This window comes from Rana temporaria, chromosome 5, assembly GCF_905171775.1.
Source record: "Rana temporaria chromosome 5, aRanTem1.1, whole genome shotgun sequence".
NCBI lineage: Eukaryota > Metazoa > Chordata > Amphibia > Anura > Ranidae > Rana > Rana temporaria.
In genome coordinates, this window is record NC_053493.1 from 26605240 (window position 1) to 26616744 (window position 11505).

The window sequence follows — 11505 nt, forward strand, 5'->3', positions numbered from 1 at the left end:
CTTCATAAGTTTGCTCTATTAATAATACCACTATCACTTTTGTGTTATTTATTTTTTTCTGAAAGGCAAAGTTCTGTTTGCCAGATACAAAGATGGAACCTACGGCTTTTCCTGCCTGTACTTGCGCGCGCACGCTGATTTGGCCCGCGGCGACGTTGTTACTGGTTTCCCCGCTCTTACAGCACGTGCTCGCCGATTGGCGGGCTGCGTAGTCGTCTGTGATTGGTCCAAGAATGTGACACAAAAGCGCTAGGAGGGTGGCTGATTGGTCGCGGCAGGAATTAGGGCGGGATCACTGGTAGAGGGTTCGTGTTCCCGCCAGAGTCTGTTAGGCGGTGTGAGGAGGTTGTGGAAAGCAATGGGGGACATCCATGAGGTGGGCAGAGCCCGGATCAACACCAGCATGCTGGCCCAGTACATAGGACAGCCCGTGTGCTTCGTGGGCCGTGTGGAGAAGGTCAGTTCCCCTTCCCCCTCATATATTCTCCTTTACACTCAGAGAGGGCCTGTGACGTCTGCCGATCACTCCTGACCAGACTTCCTCCAGTGTGGATGGAGCAAAAATATAAATATGTACAGATCCCCGTCTGGGTTTTCTTGGGGTGACCCCATTGGGGAGATTTCCTCCTCACTTCCTGTGGGGGAAGGAAGGAATGTTTTTTTGTATTGGGGACACAGAGGGGATGGAGGGGAGTCTGTTAGGTTATCAGTGTCCTGGTGACAAGTGTCCTTATTTGTTGTATGGGGCCCCTCCTGACTGTAGCTGGGGCCCCCCTCCTTCCACCGGGGGGCCCCTCCTGACTGTAGCCGGGGCCCCTCCTTCCACCGGGGGGCCCCTCTCGACTGTAGCCGGGGCTCCTCCTTCCACCGGGGGGCCCCTCTCGACTGTAGCCGGGGCCCCTCCTTCCACCGGGGGCCCCTCCTGACTGTAGCCAGGGCTCCTCCTTCCACCGGGGGGCCCCTCCTGACTATAGCCAGAGCTCCTCCTTCCACCGGGGGGCCCCTCCTGACTATAGCCAGAGCTCCTCCTTCCACCGGGGGGCCCCTCCTGACTATAGCCAGAGCTCCTCCTTCCACCGGGGGGCCCCTCCTGACTATAGCCAGAGCTCCTCCTTCCACCGGGGGCCCCTCGCGTCTGTAGCCAGGGCCCCTCCTTCCACCGGGGGCCCCTCGCGTCTGTAGCCAGGGCCCCTCCTTTTTAGGTTTAGTGTACGCCCAGTTTGAACGGACACTTCCTGTGCAATCCCGTGACCCGTACGCCCCCTCTGGACTTTACTGACTGTAGCCGGGCCCCTCCTGACTAGCTAGGGCCCCTCCTTCCACCTGAGGCCCCTCCTGACTATAGCCATGGCTCCTCCTTACTGTAGCTGGGGCTCCCCCTCCTGTTTAGGTTTAGTGTACGCCCAGTTTGATCGGACACTTCCTGTGCAATCCCCTGACCCATCCCCCCCCCTCTCCGGACTTTACTGGCTGTACCCGGGGGGCCCCTCCCTTGTACATTGCCCGGGTGGGAGGCGGTCTCTCTGTGACTGGTCCCTATCCTGTGTTCCCTGGACCCACCCTGACGAAGGCTGCAGGTCCCTCACACTGTGATATACGGTAAGTGATTATTGGTCAAAGAAAAGTCCAGCTTCTTGTCCTGACTTCCTGACAACCCGCCCTGCCAGTGTAAAAGCAAAATACGATTGCCAGACGATCCACTGCAGGAAAGTAAATCATTTCTTGTTTTCCCTCACAGGTCCACCCTTCAGGGTCGTCCTTTGTCCTCTCTGATGGGGCCGGCAAGAGCACAACGGTGGAGTTATCAGATCCGGTAAGTACCCGGCGATATGGGGAACGCATTCATCTTCAGTCACCTGCTATCCCTGGATCGGCCTCTACTGCTTCTACATTATGTCCCTCACAATCTGAGAATGATCCGTTTATAGAGGTTGTAATCCTCAGACATGAACAAAGCACATCCCTCTATAGCAGTGATGGCGAACCTTGGCACCCCAGATGTGTTGGAACTACATTTCCCATGATGCTCATGCACTCTGCAGTGTAGTTGAGCATCATGGGAAATGTAGTTCCAAAACATCTGGGGTGCCAAGGTTCACCATCACTGGACTATAGTGTGTACTTGTCTCAGTCCAGAGCACCAAGTGTCATTTCTGTGTGCTGCTGCCTTTCTCTATCTGCATGAGTCACTTCTGACAAGTTTTCCTGACACCAAGAGAAAAAAGGTGACGGGGAGAGGGAGCTCATCACACAGCCTGTGATTGATGGGCACAGCTTTGTTCCTGTGTGCTGGGGGGGGAGTGGGTCTCTTCCCCCTCCAATCGGCTCTCTGAGCTCTGCATAGTAACTTCACCTCATTTTCCCTGCCTTTTTTTTTTTCCTGATGGCTCAGACAAGCTGTATAAATTCTGGACCTTGAACAGATATAGGGAGAAGATGAACGGGTACAGGCTTGTGACTTCACTGGGTATATGAAAGGGTTTTCAACCATTTAAGTTTGTGTATTGAGCTGTATTTACCACTTCATTACCAGGACTGTTGTCTGTGCTGATGGGCACTGGGTCGGGCATTCATAGGTGGCAATGATGGACACTGATCCGCACCGCTGGTGGGCATTGATGGGTGGCACTGTGGGCACAGATGAGGTGCTTCTTCCTCTTCCGGACCGATGTCCCTTGCACAAGAGCTGGTGGTCAACTTTTTTTTTTTTCCTCCACACGCTGTCAGCAAGTGCTTGCTGAGCTTCTGTTTACATCATGTGATCAGCTGTCATTGGCTGACAGCTGATCACGTGGTAAGGAGCCGTGATTGCCCCCCCTTAATCCGATCACCAGAGTCTCATTGATTCGGTGATCACACAGCGTGCCCCCTGCAGGGGGTGCGCTGGGAGCGTGCAAAGTGGAGGATGTGTATTGACGGCCTCTCAGCAAAGTAGGTCCACGCTGTAGCTGTCATCGGGCTGTAGCATGGATCTGAAGGAGTCCTTCTAGGCTGCTCCCTTTTGCAGGTATAAACATTAAAAATAAATATATACCAGGCGAGGGCAAACTCGGCCCTCCAGCTGTTTTGAAACTACAAGTCCCATGAGACATTGCAAGACCCTGACAATCACAGGCATGATGGGATTTGCAGTTTCACCACAGCTGGAGGGGCGAGATTGCCCACCCCTGGTCTATACTGTTTAAAAATCCAGTAATCTGCTGTTTCGCCTTGCTCTGCACATACTCGGCTGCTCTCCTTTTTTGGCATGATTTGTAGGGAGCGCTCTGCTGATGGCCCAAAGATTTACTGCTGCTCAGGGGCTCTAGGCTTCAGCAAAATGGCAGCCTCCAGCAAGAAGAAATAGAGGTAATGCTGGAGGCAATTTACAGCACACACTCATTTTGGTAGCAGAATTCATGTGGGATGTATGGTTTTTGCTAAAGAACATTTTCTTTAAGTGATGAGTAAAGTCCCCTTAAGTTTGGATTGTTAATATTTATTTCTATATTTTTTTTTTTCAAAGCTGGATGAAGAATTATCCGGAGTTGTAGAAGTTGTTGGAAAAGTTAGTCCGAAGGCAACAATAATGGGCGTTTCCTACGTCCCATTCCGGGAAGATGTTGGCGCCTTTGGTAAGTGGATGATTGAGTTTTTATTTATACAATCCTCTTATAGAAATCATCTGCCAACACTTCTGTGTTCTATGTTTTGACATTGTGAAGATATGAAGCCCCCCCCCCCCCCTCTGGATTGTGGCTGCTGAGCTGTATACTAACGTTTTCAGTTTGAATAGACCTTTGTTTCTGCTCAAAAGATGTAAACCTGATGGGGGGGGGGGGGGCTTGGGACTGGCAGGGGGGGTGCAGTGGAGGCCCTCGGCTGGGGAGGGGGTTACAGAGGAGGTGGAGGCCCCGCCCCCCCTCCCCATATTACTTGCCTGAGCCCTGAAATTCCATAGGTGCGTCCCCGCCGGCCTTCTCTCCACGGAGTCCCAACTTTGATTGGTAGCAGCGCAGCCATTGGCTCCCGCTGCTGTCAATCAAATCCAATGACGCGGATGCTGGGAGGGGCCGAGTTATACACTTGGTGTCTATGGACACCGAGTGTCAGACTCAGGAGCACATCCGCAAGTTGACCCCCTCGGGAGAGAGCTCACTAGAAGGGTTTATCTAATGCAGGGAGGAGCTGCAAGAGCCTCAGAGGGACCCCCAGAAGACGAGGAGCCACTCTGCAAAACAAACTGCACAGTGGAAGTAAGTATGACATGAGGGTGTTTGTTTTAACCACTTCCATACAGGGCAATTTCACCCCCTTCCTGCCCAGACCAATTTTCAGTTTTCAGCGATGTCGCACTTTAAACGACAATTGCGCGGTCGTGCGACGTGGCTCCCAAACAAAATCGTTGCCTTTTTTTTTTTCCACAAATAGAGCTTTCTTTTGGTGGTATTTGATCACCTTTGCATTTTTTTTTTTTTTTTTTTTTTTGCGCTATAAACGAGCGGCAATTTAAAAAAAAAAAAAAAAACTATCTTTTACTTTTTGATTTAATAAATATCTTTATTTTTTTTGTTTCCTCAGTTTAGGCCGATACGTATTCTTCTACATATTTTTGACAAAAAAAAAATCGCAATAAGCGTAAAAGTTCTATTTATTTATATGTGTGTGTCCGATATGTCCGCCGCAATGTCACATTGCGGCGGACATATTGGACACTTTTGACAAATTTTTGGGACCATTCACATTTATACAGCGATTAGTGCTATAAAACTGCACTGATTACTGTGTAAATGTGACTGGCAGGGATGGGGTTAACACTATGGGGCGCTGAAGGGGTTAATATGGTCCCTAAGGTGTGTTCTAACTGTAGGGGGAGGGGACTCACAAGGGGAGGAGACCGATGTGTATTCCTCTGTACTGGGAACACACATCAGTCTCCTCACCGCTGACAGGACATGGATCTGTGTGTTTACACACCCAGCTCCATGGTCCTGCTGTGATTGCGGGTGCCCGGCGGACATCGCAGCCGCCGGGCACGCGCACTGGGGGCGAGAGCTTGCCCGAGAAGGCAAGGACGTCATATGACGTCCAGTCTGAGGGACGGGGGGTTCCCGCCAACGTCATTTTTACAATGACTCGGTAGGGAACAGGTTAAAAAAAAGGGAACCTTTTAGGCTGCATTCACACCTGAGCGGATCGTTTTTACCGCGATTTTGTACAGGTCTAGGGTCACCAATGTAAAACACCCAAATTCGATCGACAAAAAAGGGTCCAGAACTTGTTTGGGCTTCAGGCGTTCGGCGTTTTGGAGTGGAGATGTGAACCATCTCCATAGAGAATGTATTTTTTTTCCCCCTCTAGCGTTTTGGGGCGTCGTGCTTCAGGCGACAAAACGCTCAGGTGTGAATGCAGCCTTAGTATCACTCTAACTCTAGTTCTCTTGGTGAGAGTGTAGTTTTACAATTTAACCTTCTACAATCTCGTCCGCATTTCTCTTCCAGATCTGGGGCTTTATGATGAAACATTGAAGATAATTCACGAATTTCCGCAACATTATCCTTTTGGAGTCAAAGGAACAGAATAACTTTCAATATTTGAACAAAACAATATTTCCTGTCTCCTCGATGCTGCAACTCTGAAACCACCTAACTGGCCAAACCAGGTTGTCTGCTTTCCAGAACAATATTACACTGAATTGCCAGATCCTTGAATCTAAAGGATGATTAACAGAATCTACTGGATGATGTCGCCTCTCGTTTCTAGACCAGCCTGCAGTGTAGATGGATTGATGGCTCCTCAAATATGAGATTTGTAATATTTACAAATTGTCCACAATGACAAGAGGAGTGCGCTGAGAATATCCACACATGTTCAGATTTTTTCCCCCTCTTTGGTATAAACATGGCGTGCTTTTCTCCATGACGTGTGAAAAAACAAATGCAACAAGCCTTGCTAATGTTACAGAATTTAAGTTGGATATTTTTTTTTTTAATAAAAAAAAAAAAAGTGTGGCTGTATGTAGTTTTATTTAGAAGTGTGCATTTAAAGTGGATCTATTTTAACCCTTTCACGCCGAGCGTACGCATATATGCGTCCTCGGCGTTCGGGGGTTATACCGGGATGATGCCTGCAGCCGCAGGCATCATCCCGGTACCGTTGTTTAGAGCGGGCGATCGGCTTTCCAAACATAACAACCGATGCGGCTAAAAGCCGCTCGGTTGTTATGCCGGAGGAGCGGGAGGGGACATCCCCCCCCTCCCGCCGCCTCTCGCCGCTCTGACCGGGCCTCCCGTCCCACCGGGAGACCCGATCCACGATCCGGCGCCTCCAGCGTCTCGGCGCGCTCTGAAACAAAGCCGTAAACGGCTTTGATTCAGTGTGCGCATTGAAACCACGGAAGCGGCGTCATGACGTCACTTCCGGGTTTCTCGGCTGCCAATGGCGCCGGATTTAAAAAAGTACACAGTATTCAGAATCGCCGTTTTCGGCGATCTGAATACTTTGAAGTGCAAAGGAGGGCTCGGAGGTCTTTTAGACCCCGATCCCTCCATAAAGAGTACCTGTCACAACCTATTGCTGTCACAAGGGATGTTTACATTCCTTGTGACAGCAATAAAAGTGATCAAAATGTAAAAAAAAAAAAAAAAGTAATATTAGAAAAAATAAATAAATAAGAAAACAAAAAAAAAAATTTTTTAAAGCGCCCCCCTCCCCGCGAGCTTGCGCAGCAAAGAAAGCGCATACGGAAGTCGCGCCCGCATATGAAAACGGTGTTCAAATAACACATGTGAGGTATCGCCGCGATCGTAAGAGCGAGAGCAATAATTATAGCACTAGGCCTACTCTGTAACTCTAACCTGGTAACCGTAAAAAAAAGTTTAAAGCGTCGCCTATGGAGATTTTTAGTTACCGTAGTTTGTCGCCATTCCACGAGTGCGTGCAATTATAAAGCGTGTCATGCTTGGTATCTATTTACTCGGCATAACATCATCTTTCACATTATGCAAAAAAAATTGGGCTAATTTTACTTTTTCATTTTTTTAAAATTCATGAAAGTAAATTTTTCCCAAAAAGTTGTGTTTAAAACACCGCCGCACAAATACCGTATGACATAAAATATTGCAACAATCGCCATTTTATTCTCTAGATTCTCTGCTAAAAATATATATATAATGTTTGGGGGTTCTAAGTAATTTTCTAGCCAAAAATATGGATTTTAACTTGTAAACACCAAATGTCATACATAGGCATGAAAGGGTTAATATTCAAAGCAAACTCACTCTTCCACGTTTTAATGCTTTTTGTTGAGAAATCATTTTGAAAAAAAAAACACCCAGGCATTCTTGAGTAAGGGCAAATGATTCACGTAGCACTTTACTTTGTGGAATTCATCTGCCCTTGGCTCAAGCAGGACAGTATTCTTAGCTGAGAAAACTCCTCCTCCTGGGTAGAGTTGAGCGAACAGTTTGCGCTGAGAAGTTGTTTGGCACCCAGTGGGATATTTGACTGTTCCCATCCACCCCCTCAACATCCATATCTGAGGATGGGGGGGGGGGTGGTTTGTGCGTGTCTGTCTATGAGCAAGTGCTCTATTCTCCCCCCACAATAGCAGGCAACTTGAGGTACCTTCTTTTTACAATTTTGGGCAGCAATTACATTTTTTTTTTATATATATATATAAAAATGTGTTTTTGCTGCAGCATCTTCTATACACAGTACAGATGCACTACTTTACAGGCAGACTAAGGGGACTTCCCAGGCACTATATTTAACCACTTCCATACCAGGTACTTACGCAGCTTCCCGCCCAAGCCAATTTTCAGCTTTCAGCACTGTCGCACTTTGAATGGCAATTGCGCGGTCATGCTACACTGTACTCAAACAAAATTGGCGTCCTTTTTTCCCCACAAATAGAGCTTTCTTTTGGTGGTATTCGATCACCTCTGCGATTTTTTTTTTTTTTTTTTGCGCAACAACTAAAAAAAGGCTGAAAATTTGGAAAAAAAATTACGTTTTTTATTTTTTTCTGTTAATTTTTTTGTAAATACGTTTTCTCTTTCAATTACGGGCACTGATATGGCGGCACTAATGGGCACCGATGAGATGGCACTGATGGACATCGATGAGGTAGTACTGACGGGCACAGATGAGGTGGCACTGATTGGCGGCGCTGGTATGCAACACTGATGGGCACACATAGGCGGCACTGATGGGCACACATAGGCGGCACTGGGCACTCATGGGCGGCACAGATGGGCACTCATAAGCGGCACAGATGGGCGGCACTGATGGATACTTATGGGTGGCACAGATGGGCACTGGGCATGGATGGGCACTGTGGGGTGGCACTGATGGACACTGGGGTGGCGCTGATGGACACTGGGGTGGCGCTGATGGACACTGGGGTGGCAGCACTTATTTTTGCCAGGTTGCCAGTCAGTGCCCATTTGTGGGCACTGACTGGCATCTTTTTTCTTTATGCTTTTTATTTTATTTTTTAGACTTTTTTTTTTGCCATTTTTTTTTTTTTTTGCCCACCCTGGTGCTCCAGGGTGGGCATCCCTGGTGGTCCAGTGTGGCGATCCGAGGGGGGGCTGCGCTGATAAACAATCAGCGCTAACCCCCCCTGTCAGGAGAGCCGCCGATCGGCTATCCTCTACTCGCGTCTGTCAGACGCGAGTGAGGAAGAGCCATCGACGGCTCTTCCTGTTTACATCGTGATCAGCCGTGGTTGGACACGGCTGATCACGTGGTAAAGAGTCTCCGCCGGAGGCTCTTTACCGAGATCGGAGATGCAGGGTGTCAGACTGACACCCCGCATCACCGATCGCCGCGATGCGCGCCCGGCATGAAATCCTGCAGGACGTTCTAGAACGTCCTGTCAGGATTTCATAACCACTTCCCGGACGTAAATCGGCCATAGGCCGGGCGGGAAGTGGTTAAAGGAAGTTTTTTTTTTTCTTCATGTTTATCATTTCACTTCAAGCATCATTAAAAAAAACACTGCTCCTGAAAAAATCTATTTTTATAAAAATGAAAAAATATATAATACATGCCCCCCCAATACTTTTTTTTTTTTAATGGCCAATGACTTGTATACAAGCCTGTTGTGATATTAGAGTTCTGGCACAAACTGAACCAGGGAGTGTGTTGGCCCGACTCTTGTTTCGGGGCAGTCAGAAGGCTTCTTTATCAAACCATAGGCAGGAGATTGAAAAGGGATGAATATCTTGTGATAAATTAAGCTGCACCCCAATAACAGTGCAATGCTGAAATGAGAAGTGAAAAAGAGGGTGGGGGGCGCTAAAAAAGTTAAATAGGTAGTAGATAAAGTGCTACACGTATATTAATAAAAAAAATAGAATAACAGTAACATACTAATAAATCAATCACAGGCTGTGAAAATGACAACAATTCTATCCTCCACAGAGTGAGTACAATAAAGTCAAAAAGCGACTATAACCAATAAACAATGCAATCTATTAATGTGGTAAATACCACTAGTGTACAAATAGCAAAAACAAAGTCCTTTGATAAAGTGCTGGAGTGCATGATGATTATCCTTCACATCCACTGTGCATAGCTCCACCTTCACCGACCATGGGAGATCACCCAAAAAAGTGCTCTGAATAAGGATGGCACCTTACCAAATGTTGAGCCTTTTAGCTTAAAAAAAAAAGAGGTCAATATAGGCTCAAACCGCGGGTGTGTATGTGCATATCAGATTCAGACTCCTTGAATCGGACCAGGCTCCAATAGCAATATACCAAATGAAGAGAAAGCCGCAATAATATAATTCCATTTTATTAAAAAAAAAATATTAAACAAGGCGCCAAATGGCTGCTTACTTTAATCGGTGCCCCGGACCCGGCACTGAGGCTGGAAAGCGCGTTGTGTTGTGGAGAGAAGGTCCCCTTGCTGGGGAAGCTGGCGTGCGTTCCACCTCCTGGATTGGAGAACCAGCGGGACTGGAAGTAGCGTAGCTGTGCGTGACCAGGTACCGCCTCGACGTACGTTTCGTTACCACGTCATCAGGAAGCGTTTCGTTACCACATCGCTTCCTGATGACGTGGTAACGAAACGTACGTCAAGGCGGTACCTGGTCACGCACAGCTACGCTACTTCCTGGATTGGAGAACCAGCGGGACCAGAAGTAGCGTAGCTGTGCGTGACCAGGTACCGCTTTCGACGTACGTTTTGTTACCACGTCATTAGGAAGCGTTTCGTTACTACATAGTTACATAGTTAGTCAGGTTGAAAAAAGACACAAGTCCATCCAGTTCAACCACAAAAAATAAAAAAACACAGTACAATCCTATACACCCAACTCCATACCCACAGTTGATCCAGAGGAAGGCAAAAAACCCCAGCAGAGCATGATCCAATTTGCTACAGCAGGGGAAAAAATTCCTTCCTGATCCCCTGAGAGGCAATCGGATTTACCCCGGATCAACTTTACCTACAAATCTTAGTACTCAGTTATTTTATGTACATTTAGGAAAGAATCCAGGCCTTTCTTAACCACTTCCCGCCCGGCCTATGGCCGATTTACGTCCGGGAAGTGGTTATGAAATCCTGACAGGACGTTCTAGAACGTCCTGCAGGATTTCATGCCGCGCGCGCCCGTGGGGGCGCGCATCGCGGCGATCGGTGATGCGGGGTGTCAGTCTGACACCCTGCATCTCCGATCTCGGTAAAGAGCCTCCGGCGGAGACTCTTTACCACGTGATCAGCCGTGTCCAACCACGGCTGATCACGATTTAAACAGGAAGAGCCGCCGATGGCTCTTCCTCACTCGCGTCTCACAGACGCGAGTAGAGGATAGCCGATCGGCGGCTCTCCTGACAGGGGGGGTTCGCGCTGATTGTTTATCAGCGCAGCCCCCCCTCGGATCGCCACACTGGACCACCAGGGATGCCCACCCTGGTGCTCCAGGGTGGGCAAAAAAAAAAAAAAAGCCAGAAAAAAAAAAAAAAAGTTAAAAAAAAAAAAAAAAAAAACAAAGAAAAAAGATGCCAGTCAGTGCCCACAAATGGGCACTGACTGGCAACAATCAGTGCTGCCACCCCAGTGTCCATCAGCGCCACCCCAGTGTCCATCAGCGCCACCCCAGTGTCCATCAGTGCCACCCCACAGTGCCCATCCATGCCCAGTGCCCACCTAGCAGTGCCCATCTGTGCCACCCATAAGTGCCCATCTGTGCCGCCTATGAGTGCCCAGTGCCGCCCATGAGTGCCCATCAGTGCCGCCTATGTGTGCCCATCAGTGCCGCCTATGTGTGCCCATCAGTGCCGCCTATGTGTGCCCATCAGTGCCGCCTATGTGTGCCCATCAGTGTCACATACCAGCGCCGCCAATCAGTGCCACCTCATCTGTGCCCGTCAGTACTACCTCATCGATGTCCATCAGTGCCATCTCATCGGTGCCCATTAGTGCCGCCATATCAGTGCCCGTAATTGAAAGAGAAAACTTATTTACAAAAAAATTAACAGAAAAAAATAAAAACGTAATTTTTTTTTCAAAATT

The 11505-nt window shown here is 48.3% G+C and overlaps 1 protein-coding gene across 1 annotated transcript; it reads left to right on the forward strand.

Annotated features, from left to right (window-relative positions):
- Positions 1–271: 271 nt before the first annotated feature.
- RPA3 (replication protein A3) lies at positions 272–5593 on the forward strand. Its single transcript, XM_040352280.1, has 4 exons — positions 272–457; positions 1739–1813; positions 3506–3614; positions 5481–5593. The coding sequence occupies exons 1-4, from the start codon at positions 359–361 to the stop codon at positions 5561–5563; spliced, it is 366 nt and encodes a 121-aa protein (XP_040208214.1). The 5' UTR covers positions 272–358; the 3' UTR covers positions 5564–5593.
- Positions 5594–11505: the final 5912 nt, after the last annotated feature.